Source organism: Rhopalosiphum padi, chromosome 4, assembly GCF_020882245.1.
Source record: "Rhopalosiphum padi isolate XX-2018 chromosome 4, ASM2088224v1, whole genome shotgun sequence".
Taxonomy (NCBI): Eukaryota; Metazoa; Arthropoda; class Insecta; order Hemiptera; family Aphididae; genus Rhopalosiphum; species Rhopalosiphum padi.
The window spans coordinates 14531317-14545078 of record NC_083600.1 but is presented as its reverse complement, the minus strand read 5'-3'; the positions used below and the strand labels follow the sequence as shown (position 1 = coordinate 14545078).

General features: G+C 29.5%; 1 protein-coding gene across 2 annotated transcripts; it reads right to left on the bottom strand.

Moving 5' to 3' along the window:
• Window positions 1–4622: 4622 nt before the first annotated feature.
• LOC132929002 (procathepsin L) lies at window positions 4623–10627 on the bottom strand. Of its 2 annotated transcripts, none has more exons than XM_060994017.1 (6): window positions 10320–10627; window positions 7484–7589; window positions 7260–7412; window positions 6998–7201; window positions 5252–5443; window positions 4623–5147 (listed from the first exon to the last, which is right to left on the bottom strand). In XM_060994017.1, exons 2-6 carry the CDS (start codon window positions 7583–7585, stop codon window positions 4773–4775), a joined length of 1026 nt encoding a protein of 341 aa, XP_060850000.1. In that variant the 5' UTR covers window positions 7586–7589; window positions 10320–10627; the 3' UTR covers window positions 4623–4772. The 2 variants fall into 2 exon arrangements, with proteins under 2 accessions (XP_060850000.1, XP_060849999.1); XM_060994016.1 differs by lacking the exon at window positions 10320–10627 and adding an exon at window positions 8774–8972.
• Window positions 10628–13762: the final 3135 nt, after the last annotated feature.

Here is a 13762-nt window from a genome sequence, read left to right as displayed (position 1 = left end):
ATTAATTAATAATGTAAAAATAAATGTTATAAACCAATAAACCTATATACCTGTTTATTCAATATTATAATTTATAATAATTACGAGTAAGAGGGTTTGCTGCAACAATCAAATAAATCCACTTTTTTAGAATTTCACTTTTTGTCGGAAATTTATAGAGGGAAATATCTTCGAAAAACAGATACAACAATCAGATAAATCCAATTATGAACAAAGAAGTTACTACAGAAATGGATTTATCTTGTTTTAAAATGTATGTGTAACAATCAGATAAATCCAGATTTATCTTATTGTCGCGCTTACCTATATAGTCACATTGCAAGTTTTATATATTTTTCTCATTACAACAATATTTTTCTGTGATTAATAGTAGATAATTAATTAGTCACATTTATATTAAAGTACATAATATGTATATATGAATATATTGGTTTATACTTTGCAATGTTACCATAATAATTATTATAAAGAAGGTAATGCATTTTACTATATTTTTTATACTATTAATGTTGGTTGTAAAAAGAAAGAATACCCTGTGATATTTATTACAACTTGAATAATATATTAAGTATATAAGGAAGGTATTGTCATAATTCATCAGTAATAAGTTAAGGGGAAAATTATTTTTTTTTTTTGTTAATTTAATACATAATTCACAAAATAAAAAATTATTTTTTTTATACAAAATTTTAAGTCAGATATATTCTATTATTCCACAATTCAAGTCTTAATAAGTTGCTTAATAATTATAAATAAGAACATTGAAAATGCAACTAATGTCGAAAATATTATAATTTAATTACCTATAAGTAATAATGTAAAAAGCAACACTTAGGAGCAAAAACCAGATAATCCATGCACCTATCAACTTTGGCAAACAAATAATACCTCAAAACAATTAATTTTGTAATTAAAAGTTTACAATACAACATTGCAGCAAGCCCTTCAATTTTGTCTCATTTTTTTTACTATAACTGGGTGAGTAATTAATTCTGCAGTTATTATACAGTTGTTTTTTAATTTTATATGTCGTGTTTTGTATTTTTACTCATTATTATGGAATGCATTAGATTTAATGTCTGTCGACAGACGTATATAATATACCTATTATATTATATTGTTATCATTTCGTATTTACTCCGTTAAAATTAAATTATTTTGTATTCGTGTGGTATAATAATATATTATTATTATTATTATTATTTATATCAGACGCCTACCTATTACGCCCGTCACACCTACATCAATAAAATGTTAAAAATGTATTTCGCCCAACCCCGTCTGGCTGCCCACCCACGGCACGTCGAATTAGCGGCTTTGTGGGTAGAGTGTACTTACCACGTATAAGGGCGAAATCGCTGCTTGTCCGTTGCGCCGCGAATCGCGGAACGCGCAGTGTAGAATGGCCGTACACGCGGCTACGAGAAAACGGTGCACCGCCTGCGGCAAACCTCCGGCCGAGGCGGCAGCAGCTGCGGCCGCCGGCGCCTCCACCAACGCCTCCGATTCCATCCCCATCTCGTGACGGTACACCGTCCGGCCGATGCGTTGGAGGTACAGGTTGGTGGTGTCGTACACCAGCCGGCGGGCGGCGGGCAGCACGTCCGGACGGTCCGCGAACTCCCGGCACGAACCGGCCACGCTCCGGCGCAGCGCGTCGTAGTAACCGTAGTCGTACGGGCCCGCGCCGTCCACGCACCGGCCGAAGTGCAGCAGACACCGCATGTAGTTGTCCGGCCGCATGCGGACCGTCTGCTCGGTGCAAGTCTCGGGCGTGTGGACGTGACGGGCACCGGAAGCGGCCGCCGCAGACGTCCAACACAACAGCGCCAAAAACGGCGTGACCGATGGCGGCGATGAAGACTGGCGAAAAGCCATCCGCATTATAGTTGTTGTACTTACGATAATATTATTATTGTTATTCGTCTGCTGCTATCGCGCGATACCGCAACGGCGAAAACCTTTTGCGAGTTCGGACGGAGGCGAAATCGTGACCAAGTCAGACGGCGATATTCTGCACGATGAATCCCAGAAAAATACCGAAGGAATAAATAACAAACTTAAAAAAACAACTACGAACATAAACTAAAAAAATATCTATTTAAACACGTTGCGTTGTCGTGGAGTGATGGGTTTTTAAAATACTCGCTAGTAGTATATTTTGTGAAGCATTTCCAAGAAAACTAATGTTTACTCTTGTTTGCTCTACAGTCGCCAACCAGTCGATCTTTCTAGGAATAGGTATAGGTAGGTACCATCAGTGGCATCAGTCAACCGTGGTAGTCGGAATATTTTATTATTGTCGGTTACAATTTTATTATTTGACTGTCAATATTTTCGTTTTTACTGAATTTATTTAGAATTTTAAAATTTTACAACAATAAAATGAATACAAATATAATTTTAGATTTTGAACGAAGTGATGAATGTATTGATTTTACAATGATGTGTTTTTTTATTTATTTATTTTTGTGTTTGTCATCACGTTTTGAAGTAGTAATAAATAATAATGCTTTGATTTTAACTTCATATATCTATCAATCTAGTTGGTGGATCAAAAGTAAAAAAAAATTCAGTAGTTTACAAGAGCGTCAGGAAAAACCCTAGAAAAAGTAACTGAAAAACGGACATTTTTACGTATAACCAGTTTTTGACAAAATCGATTTTTTTATTTTGCTGTAAAACGAATCATTGTAAATACTTGAAATGTTCACCAAATGTTTATATTAGCGTTCTGTTTACGATTAAATTTGATGTATGTTTTCTTAAAAGTACAATTTTTTTTCACAAAGACCATAATGGTAGTGTTTTCTATATTTGAGAATGTCCATGTTGCTTGTAATGTTGTATTTTCGAGGTCGCTAATATAATCGTTATTATTCTGCAGTTATTATCTATTTATTTTTTATTTACATTAAAGGCAAGTACCTATGTTTATCATGCCCAGATAAACTTTCAATTTTCAAATGTGTCACCTTAGAAAGCCATTACTGAATTAAACATGTATTTTTTTTTTTGTGTACTAGGTATTTCAATTTTAAAATTTAAATATTATAATTTAATTATTATTACTATTATTATTGTTATGAAAATATTGTTCTTTCTCATCAAACAAATGTTTTCCTAAAGATCTCACCAGACGTACAATTTTGAATGTAGTTCACTTATTTAAAAAGGTTGACGATTCCTGGTCTACGCCATTTAAGGTATAAACTAAACATACCGTTATAGTGTTGGCATTTAAATTAAAATTTGCAATATTATAGCACTTCTTTTTCATACTGAAAATAATATGTTTTTTATATTAGTTATTAAAAAATTGGATCATATTATATTGATAATAACTTGTGATTTAGATTTATCATTGTATAACTCTCTATCTCCAAAACAAAGGTAAGCTTACAGAAGATAAAATGAATCATGAAAATTGTAATTAATTTATTATGTTTTGTTCAAATTTTTTATGATTTAATAAAAAAAAAACATATAGAACTATGGAAAAACTATATTATACTATAAAACTATATTCAAAACCTATGTATATTTACTGACTTGAACGTATTTAAAGTTAAGAGTTTATCCAGTGTCCAAAATTATGAAAACTGCATCACTTTTATATACCTAATCATAAATAGCATTCAATGAACTGATCATGTTTTCCAAAAGTATTATAACATGTACAATAATCTTAAACAGAAAAGTTTACTTTGGTGTTTATTTTAAACGGACAAAAATAACATGTCCATACATTTTTGATAAAACAGATAAAAGTAATAACAATTATTGCTATTTATAAAAGTCCATTCCATCTCTACTCAAGAAATATTAAAAAAAATATATAGAATATTTTGGTAGACATTTCTAATAAACTATTATTTTACAGAAAGTATTACATCAAATGTAGTTTGATTATAGGTCAAAAATCAAATTTAAAATAAGCTAACTTGGATTTAAAAAATTGAAATGACTCTCCTTTGTGATATACATTTGTTGGTCTTTAAGACATCAGTATAACCAGTGTAAAATTATAACATTGTAGAGCTTACAACTAGTAGGTCTACAAATTTAATGTAATGAATAGTTAACATAAAATAAAAATATAATCATTTGATTCATTTGTGGAGATCAATATATTTTACCACAATTAGTCGAACAATTTTTTTTTATAGTCACAAACTATACTAATGTTTTATCCTAACCTTAAATGTTACTTAAAATATCTAGTCTTTGACAATTTTAAATTAACCATAAATGACACAATGACAATATCATTAAGTATGTATTATACTAACTTAATTAATGTAAATATTAAGTTACAATTATCTGTATTCATTTAAAAAACTGTTATATTAATCTACGAGTTATGTAGAACTCCTACTAATAAGGAATTATTACTTTATATCAATTTTTTTTTTTACAATATGAAATAATAGTTAATTTTTTGATTTGTCTTGCTTTTGTTAACCTGGCATATTTTCCATAGTTACAAAAATATATTTACATTATATATTCCATGGCATTAATACATACAACAATGTCTTTAATAATTTTTTAAAAATAATGTATGAACATAAATGACCGATATTTGAGAGAAAACCCAAAATAGGTTTAAAAAAAAAAACTTAAAATAGAAAGATGTCTTATTAAAATTTGTTTTGGAAATCAATACATTCTTATAAATAATTAAGTGAAACATTAAAAATGCTATAGTAAAAATATTGAGAAATGTTTAAAAAAATAGTTTACAATTAATAATTTGAAATTAAAAACATTTAAACTAAAGGATAACTGGCACTAGATGCAACACCACAGTTATTTTTCTTGTTACGTGCCATCAATATATAACCTTGATCTCCCCAAGTCTTGCCCCATGAATTCTTAACAATCCAATAATCTCCTCCTTTGTGGTCAGAACCGTAACCAACAACAAGCACTCCATGGTCCAGTTCTGTGGAACTACAACGAGGATTGTAGAACACACCTTTTTTATAGAATTGGAATTTCTCAGATGAAGCGTCAATAGCAATGGACACTGGTCCTACAGTAGCCAAAGCATGCATGAGGGCTTCTTCGTCACCTTCTGGTATGTCAACAAAACCTTTGTCAGTGGCCCCAGAGTTCTCTGGATTATAACGACACTTATCATCCTAAAAATAATTTCAAATATATATTATTAATTAATTATTATTAATCAAATTAATAAATTAATTAAATTATTATATAATTATTAATAAACTCATAAATATCTTACCTCAGCTTCATATGGGTAAGATTTTTCAGTATCAAGTCCCTTGTTAGATTTGATGTATTTGAAAGCAAGATCCATAAGACCGCCTTCACAACCATTGTTACCGTACTTACGAGAGCAGTCAATTAAATTTTGCTCACTCAATGATACTAACACACCAGTTTTACGGAAATGTTGTCCTTCCAATGCTCCAGTCTAATTTCATAATAAAATAATAACATATTAACTATTAGAAAAAGTATTGTATTATTAAATAGAGAAAGGAAATATAAATTCATATTGTACAAATATTTATTCAAGTGTACTACATTTAGACTCAATAAAATAAAGCCACATCAAAAATACTCATATCGATCACACACTATATTAAAATATTATAAATTTGAAAAATTTCTCAGCAGTCATAAATTATCTACACATGCTCCGGATTTGTTAAAATTAAATTGTGATGTAAATATATATCTTACTGGAAGCTAAAAAAGAATACCCTAAATATTATTATTTTAAATAAGAATAATAATTAGATGATTAAAAAGCCTTAAAATACAAAAAAAATTAATAAGAAATAATATTATTGTAACAAAATAATCAAACATATTTACATAACAGACAAACATATTTAAATTATGAAATACAGATGAATAAAAGTAAACTATACTAGATATGGAAAAAAATTAATGTATGTTCCTTAGACTATTTTAAAGTCTAAAGTAATGTTTATTTCATAATTTAAGTCAATAATTTATTTTCCTTTGTACTATTTATAGATACAAACAACATTCAATAATTAGTCCTAATTTTTTAAAAACTTGGCAAGGTAAAAAGAACTCATTTTAATATTACAACAGTTTAACATTTTTAGTATAGGTATTAATACAAAAGTTAATTTATAAAAATTATTGAAAAAATGTAATACTATACAGTTATTAATATTTAATATAAAACAGAACAGATGTGCAATTCTATAAAAATAACTTGACCTTAATCATAATTCAAATAAATCTCATAAATAAACAAAACAAATTGTATTACACATAATTTAATAATTTAATTTAAGACAAAAGAAAACAACGAAATTAAATTCATAAAAATATACTCAACTTGTTTAATAGCATTAAGATATTGCATAACAATAATTTGATACCTTTACTTTTAATCATGATTACTATAATGGGTTTTTTCAGTTTCTTTTAGCCTTATTTCCTTTGTGTTTAATAATATAGTAATTTAAATTCCATAATGATTTACAAAATATATAAAAAAATATACAGAATAATGTTATACTGCTTGAATCAAAGAAACAATATTTAAACACAATTTAAAAATAAAAATAAAACAAATATAATAGATAATATTTTATAGATAGCAGTAATTACTAACTAGATTAATTTTAAAAACACTTCTATTGTCATTAACCACTATAATTGGACTTTTATTTTTGTTCATACCAAAAAAAAATTTTTAAATATTGTTTGAATATAGGTTTAATTTGAAAAGTTAAATTATTTAAGTACTCATACATTTATAAGTAAATGAATAAAAATAAATATAATTTTTTTTGTTAAATCAATTTAATATACCTTAATATTTAATGAATGTTATAAATGTTAAATAATTTTTATGAGATAAATACTCATGTATTAATTGTATTTAATATAATTTTGCGCAGATGCAAATTAGAAATAAAAAAAAAGTAGAATAAATAGAAGATATACAGTGATTAATAAAATACTTTTGATAAAAACTTACAGCACTGAATGACCAACATGATCCACATTGTCCTTGGTTTTTAACGGGAGTTACATAACCTTTCTTTCTCCAGTCCATCGCCTTTGGAACAACAACATTTTCAGATTTCAAGAAAGTCACAGCTTCGTCATCAGTGAAATTTTTATCACCACCAACCAAACTGGGTTTAAATCCATTCATCATTTTACTATATTCATGTTGCATCTAAAATGTTTTAAAATTAATAATATTCATATAAAATATTATATATTTCTATACTTACCAAATCACCAAAATGATTCATCTCCAAGGCATATGTTTCTTCACCAGTTTCATACAATTTATTGTGTCTGGCAATTTTCAACTTATTATCTAAATAAACTTTTTTACGGAATGCTTCTTCCTTAACATCTTCATATATTTTCTTGAATTGAACCTTAAAATAAAATAATTAAGCAAATAAATACATCAACTCCTTAAATGTAATAATGCTAAGATTATACATACTTTGAATAAGCCCCATTCTTCTTCAATAACCTCATTTAAATTTATTGAGCTTACTGAGTTGATGGCAAAGACCACCAATCCCAAAACTACAACTACCTTCATCTTGCTAGAAAAAAAAATATTCATCAAGTGTTATATAAACTTATTTCTATAATAATATTAATAGTTAATTGAATAAAATTAGGCAGATTTGTAATCATACTAATTATTGAATGACAAAAAATAGATTTACCATTTACCTAACGATTATATAATAAAAAAAATAAGTAAGTGGATTGGAATGATATAAGATAGTAACAAATGTTAATTATTAAACTGACCCATTTTAGGAATTTAAATATTATCAAAGTTGTTTCTACTGATAACCTTTAATAAATCATATTAAAGTATTGTAATATAATAATAATTAATACTAATTAAACCAAATGCATTTAGTAATTATTTATACAAATTTCAAAAATGTATATTGCTGATATTGATTTCCAAGTTTCAAGATAATACATATACAATGTAAGGCATTATATACTTTTTGCGCGTAATGAAACATACAACAATAATAAACATTAAGAAAACTAATTACAAAAAACTAAACAGCACGAAGGTTAAATTAGTAAATGCTTAGTGTCGAGCACAAATCTAGTCTACCTATTGAATTATTTTAGAATATTGATCTTTTAAAAACTTTCAAAAATAATTGTTAAAACTAACTATATATTTAGCATAATATTATATTTTAATTTGTTTACTTAACCTATTTCACAAGCTTTATAAAATAAAAAGAAAAAATATAAAAAATTTTGTTAAGTATATAATGATTACTAAGCAACCATTTTTTTTCTTAGAAAAACCTTGAGATTTAAAACTTTATCCAAAATAGTCTTAAAAACTCAATAGACTTATAGTTTTGAAATGGGTATTCATTTCTATGATAGAAATCACAAAACAATAGATCCATTCCAAAAAATAAAACCTTTGTCACAATACAAATCATTTGACTGACTTCTTGGCAAAAAAAATCTAATCTGATTAGACAGGAAACTTCAAGTTATCGAGTGTACTTATAAATTGTAATTCAAACAAATTAATTACAAAAACAATTTGCATATTATGGGCATCTACAATAGACTATCAGTGGCATATTTTTCTAACGCCAGTTCAGCTAGCGACATTTTTTTATCTACTATGAAAATGAACAAATAAACAAATAACTGGAAGGAAATCAAAAACATTTTACAAAAACACTGTTGTTAAATCTCATCTAGTGTAAAAAAAACTTCAAAATCGACTTACCGTAGACAATAGAGAACTGTAGGCTATTATTGTCTGTGAATACAATAAAAAGGATTTAATTAGCAGTGACGTGCACCTCAATAAAAAAAAACCGTATGAGAACTCAAGTGAATGTGATGTAGAAGCGTACTGATGAAAAGCAGAGAGTACAGCTCGATATGTAGCAAGCTGATAGACGTGTGAACGATTATATCAACTGCGCAATATTATTATAACAATAACAACGAACAAAGTGAACGAAGGGAGGGACGAAGGTCGAACGTTGACATGGAAGGGATGGCGGACGGGCGAGATCAAATCCGGCGGGCGGCGGCAGACGTTAACAATATTATCGTCGATTGTCGAAAAATATTTACTGTTGTCTGTTACAGTGTTACATTACTATTTTTTCTTATATAAATTATAATATGTATAAAATGTATATTATATTAATATGTTACTCATGTTACATAAGCCAATGTGATAACTGCGGACTTGGGGACTAGCGTTACACGATAACAAACAATAATTGCTATTTGCAACTACTTTATTAATAACAATATTTGTTTATTGAATACTGACTTGCACATTTGGTGTAAAAATCAAATAGTTTATCACCAATCCCGCCTGAATCTACGCCCTACGGGGATATAATAAAAATTTTAAAAGAGTAAATATTATAAATATTATGTTTTTAACATCAACATTAATTTTAGATAATATGTAATATGTACCTAATTAATATTATTTAGTTTTTATCAAGTATCAACAATTATCATTATATTTAAACGACCATGACTAGTAGGAAATGGTAAAAGTGCAATTTACATGACAATTGTTGATGATTTGTGAGCAGCTATTGCTCATCACAGTTCTCAGTAAAATAGCCAATATTCAATTTATAGACATATATATTATATTCTTTTCGATTCCAACCTTATGATCCCATCCTATGAAATAAAGTATAAAAATATTCAAAATAATCAATTATTTATTATATTTATTACAAAAATTGGTTTTTTGAACGACCTCCTCTCGTCTTTCATCATCATTCATCAACAATATGACTATAATCTGTAATCCAACTATTCCTACAATATCGTACTTGTATAGACAATAGGAAATAATCCCTAGTATAACTATAACACCTGTTTTGTAAGTTATAATTTAGAATTACATAAAGAAAATAGATACTCTTTAGACTTTTTCCAAAATTCTAAACAATAGATTATCGCGTATGTATCTACATATATGTACCTAAAAGCTTAAATTTTGACCACCAAACACACTATTCGGCCAATTTCGTTACCAGTTGAGAACAAACGGACGGTAAAGAGATGAGGAAGAGGATAAAAACAATGACGGCCATGATATGTCATTCATTGGACTTTATAAAAGTAATAGTAAATAACGAGCCGATGACCATAATTAAAACAATTTTATATAGTATATAGTATAATAATAACAAGTTCAAACTTCGTACTTCGGAGTTTAAAACCGACAGTGACGACACGACCAGTTGTTGCTGTAGTTCCGAGTTCTCTGTTTTAGTAAACATTAAACTTACCTCACAATAGTTGGAGAGTGGCGATGACGAAGAGCTACTTAGACGGAGCGGAGAGATCTTTTCTAGGTCGTTTCGACGAGATACAGCGAGTGAACAAAACGCTTAATGAATCGTAATGTGATTTGCGTTTGTTTTCCGTTGTCACGCGGAAATCGTCAGATGGAAACGTAAGTATCGTACGTACTACGTGTCTACGTAACGACTGCTAACGGACGGTTGAGACGTGACTCACTAATCAGTATTCAATTATTCAGTGGTTCAAACAACCTATATAATATAATGTGATGAGTGATGACTATTACGAATTCGGACCATTCCGGTCCCTACTCCTCCATATCACCACTAACAGTTACCCCGCGACCCGTCGTTTCATCGTCGATTTCAGCTGATCGCGATTGGTGGTGGTTGTCGACTTGTTGTTGTTTTTGTTGTGGTCGTTTGCGCGGTCTCCTCTTTGTGTTTTTGTTCAATCGTCAGCTGTGCCAGTCTGCTGTTGACCCACAGGGCATCGATACTGTTATATAGAAATAAGTGAGATAACACCAATACAAAATAATTTGAAAATATACTATTATGGTCCTTATGGGCTATGGTTTATACTGTTTATAGTGTTTATACAAAGTATAATCACAGACTTTTCATATAGTTTCATATAGTCTGTGGTATAATAAACATTATACTATATAACGTCGAACTCAATGTTAACATTTTAACAAAATGTATTTAGTCCCAATATTTTGTACCCGTCGGTTTTTTCGTGTATGATTGGTTACATAATGTCTGCTATTATACCAAAGTACCTATCGTGGGCATAAAAAGTTAATTTTATATTCTGAGTGGAGTGATGGCCGATAAATGTATTAGTTTGATGGATGTTATATATTTTTGTTTCGTATCATCCACTAATCACCTTTTTGATTTTAAACAATAAATATGCTTCGATCTTTATTTTAAAGGTAGTTCCTGCACGGGCTGCACGTAGTAATGTTGTACGTACCAAACAATTTGGATTAAGTTGATATGTAGGCAGGGCCAGCGCTAGAAGTATTGGCGCCCATGTTTTGGCCCATTCCCTCCCACCCCCCCCCCCCCCCCCCACACACACACACCTAGTTTGAGTAATAGTAAAATTATTTTATTTTTTTAGCAAGTTTAAATAAAATTAGTAGGTACCTATGTATTTTGTATTATAATTTACTACTTTATTACCTGATTCTATAATATTTTAATAAGGTTATTAACTTATAAAAATTGCCGCATTGCATAAAAAAATAAATTAAAATATAAAAATAATAGTAATTTTAAATTTGATACTTATAACTATAATTAGTATTAAAACTAATTAATTATATAAATGTAAGATAATTGCAGATAAACCTATCTTCAATTAAAACGACATTAGATTTGAATGAATATTGTTAATGCGTATTAAAAGATAAATTAAGTAAAAATAATTTTCAGTTTGGCGCCCAGGTCGCCCATAGCTTTTGCCGGCCATGTATGTAGAAAAATCAAAAATTCAAAAGTAATCACGAAACACTAAAAGAAATAATTAGGGAAAAATGGGAAGCTTTATGCTCAACCAATAATAATTGCCCTAGGACACCACTAATGGTAAGTACTGCACTGACTCCGATGCCGAATATCATAACGGGTACGAGTGTTGAGTGTACCAGTGTACGACTTCTGGAGCCACCGACAAGACGGGGTTTTTTGCACAAGGTAGCAATTACCACGGACGCCAATGGTCGCACTACAAAAAGCATCATATTATTTCCTAATGATACGTAGACCGTAAACGGTGTGCGGACTCAAAGTTTCATCCACCACGACTGTTGAAAACGATAACCGTGGCAAAGTATGTCATCGTCATGATGTATGGCCGACCATTTGCTAGGGACATGCCTTTGATGTCGAATATCGTAGTAAGGAGATCTGGAGTGACGTCCGTAACTGATAATCAAAAACATAAATCATTGTGAAAATTTGACTTGCGTGCCACGTACAGACGTACGCTATATCAAATATTCGTTAGCAAGTTTAATAGTGTGTTATTAGTTTTAATATTATAGTATATTGTGATATTATTAGGCTTTTAGCTAAGATCATTATTTGTGTTACCTAACCGAAGGATAATAGCAGGGAAATGGGAATAAGTCAAAATTACTTTCAAGGAAAAGTAAAATTAGGCTACACAAAACCCTGGTCAATATTATATGCATGTGGGGTATGGGCGTCAACATTTCAACAAAGACATGCAGACGAGAAGAAGCTAATGATTTTTGAGAGGAAAATATTACGAAGAATCTTCCGTCCTAAAAAGAATACTGAAAACAATGAATACGAAAGATGAACGAACGCAGAACTAAAAGAACTGTTATAAATGAAACCGACATAGTATAGGTGTTCTAAAAAGCCGAAGACTTATAGCTGGGCAGAACATGTGTGGAGAGCGAAGGGTAGAGTAGTAAACGAAGACACATGTGGAAGCTATAGATCGGAAAATACCAATAGGACGACCAAGACAGCGGTGGAGTGACCGTGTCAAAGAAATCTGAAACTCCTATAGGAGTCAGGGATGGATTAACAAGAGTATTGGAGGCATGGCGAGGCGTTCTGGAAGCGACAATGGGTCTAAATGGCCTAGAATAAGCTAAAAAAAGAAAATTAGTGTTAGGTCATTGCGTATAATACAATTTATAAAATACACATGAACAGACCAGTGATTGAACAGTTTAGGATTTGTTTACTTTTCTAATGTAATCATAAATTGGGTTTTTATTTTATATTTCTACAATTTGGACTGGAAGATTAGTATGCCTGTATACTTTAAAATTATTAGTATGAAACCAATAAAAAACCAAATTACACTTAAACATATTAATTATAGTTTAAAAAAATTGAAATTCCAGTGATTCCAGTGTACACCGTGTTAGTGTTTGAACACTTCAAGCCCAGTGTGAACAGCTAACTACTAATAAGTAACAATATTAACCGTTCATTTTTGATAAATAATTTTCTTAAAATTAAAACATTTGTAAGCAATGTTCAATTACTGGAAGGTGTTCAATAACTGGACGGTTTACCGTACAATTTTTTTGTCCCCACAAATAATATTAAATTTGGATTCAATGATAAATTATTGTATAATATACCTACGAAAAAACGATTCGGAGTACAGTGCCACGGTCATATCGATCATCGATCAGATATATAATAATTACAGATATATTATAAAAGGAATTATATTGATTCCACCGAAATTAACTACCTGTTTAGGAAAACGATTATAAAATAACTAAATCTTTAGTTCATTTTACCTTCTACTTTTAGAACTAAGCCATTAACTTTACTGTATTACTATATTATAACTAGAGATATGATGTTGATGATTTTTGCATTTTTTTCCTATGATCAGTATGATCCTATACTATAATAGTATA

Coding starts and splice junctions, on each gene's coding strand:
- LOC132929002 (XM_060994017.1), bottom strand. CDS start 7,585: ATGAAGGTAGTTGTAGTTTTGGGATTGGTGGTCTTTGCCATCAACTCA. Junction 7,202..7,259: donor TGAATCATTTTGGTGATTTG/GTAAGTATAGAA, acceptor AAAACATTTTAG/ATGCAACATGAATATAGTAA. Junction 5,444..6,997: donor CATGTTGGTCATTCAGTGCT/GTAAGTTTTTAT, acceptor TTATGAAATTAG/ACTGGAGCATTGGAAGGACA.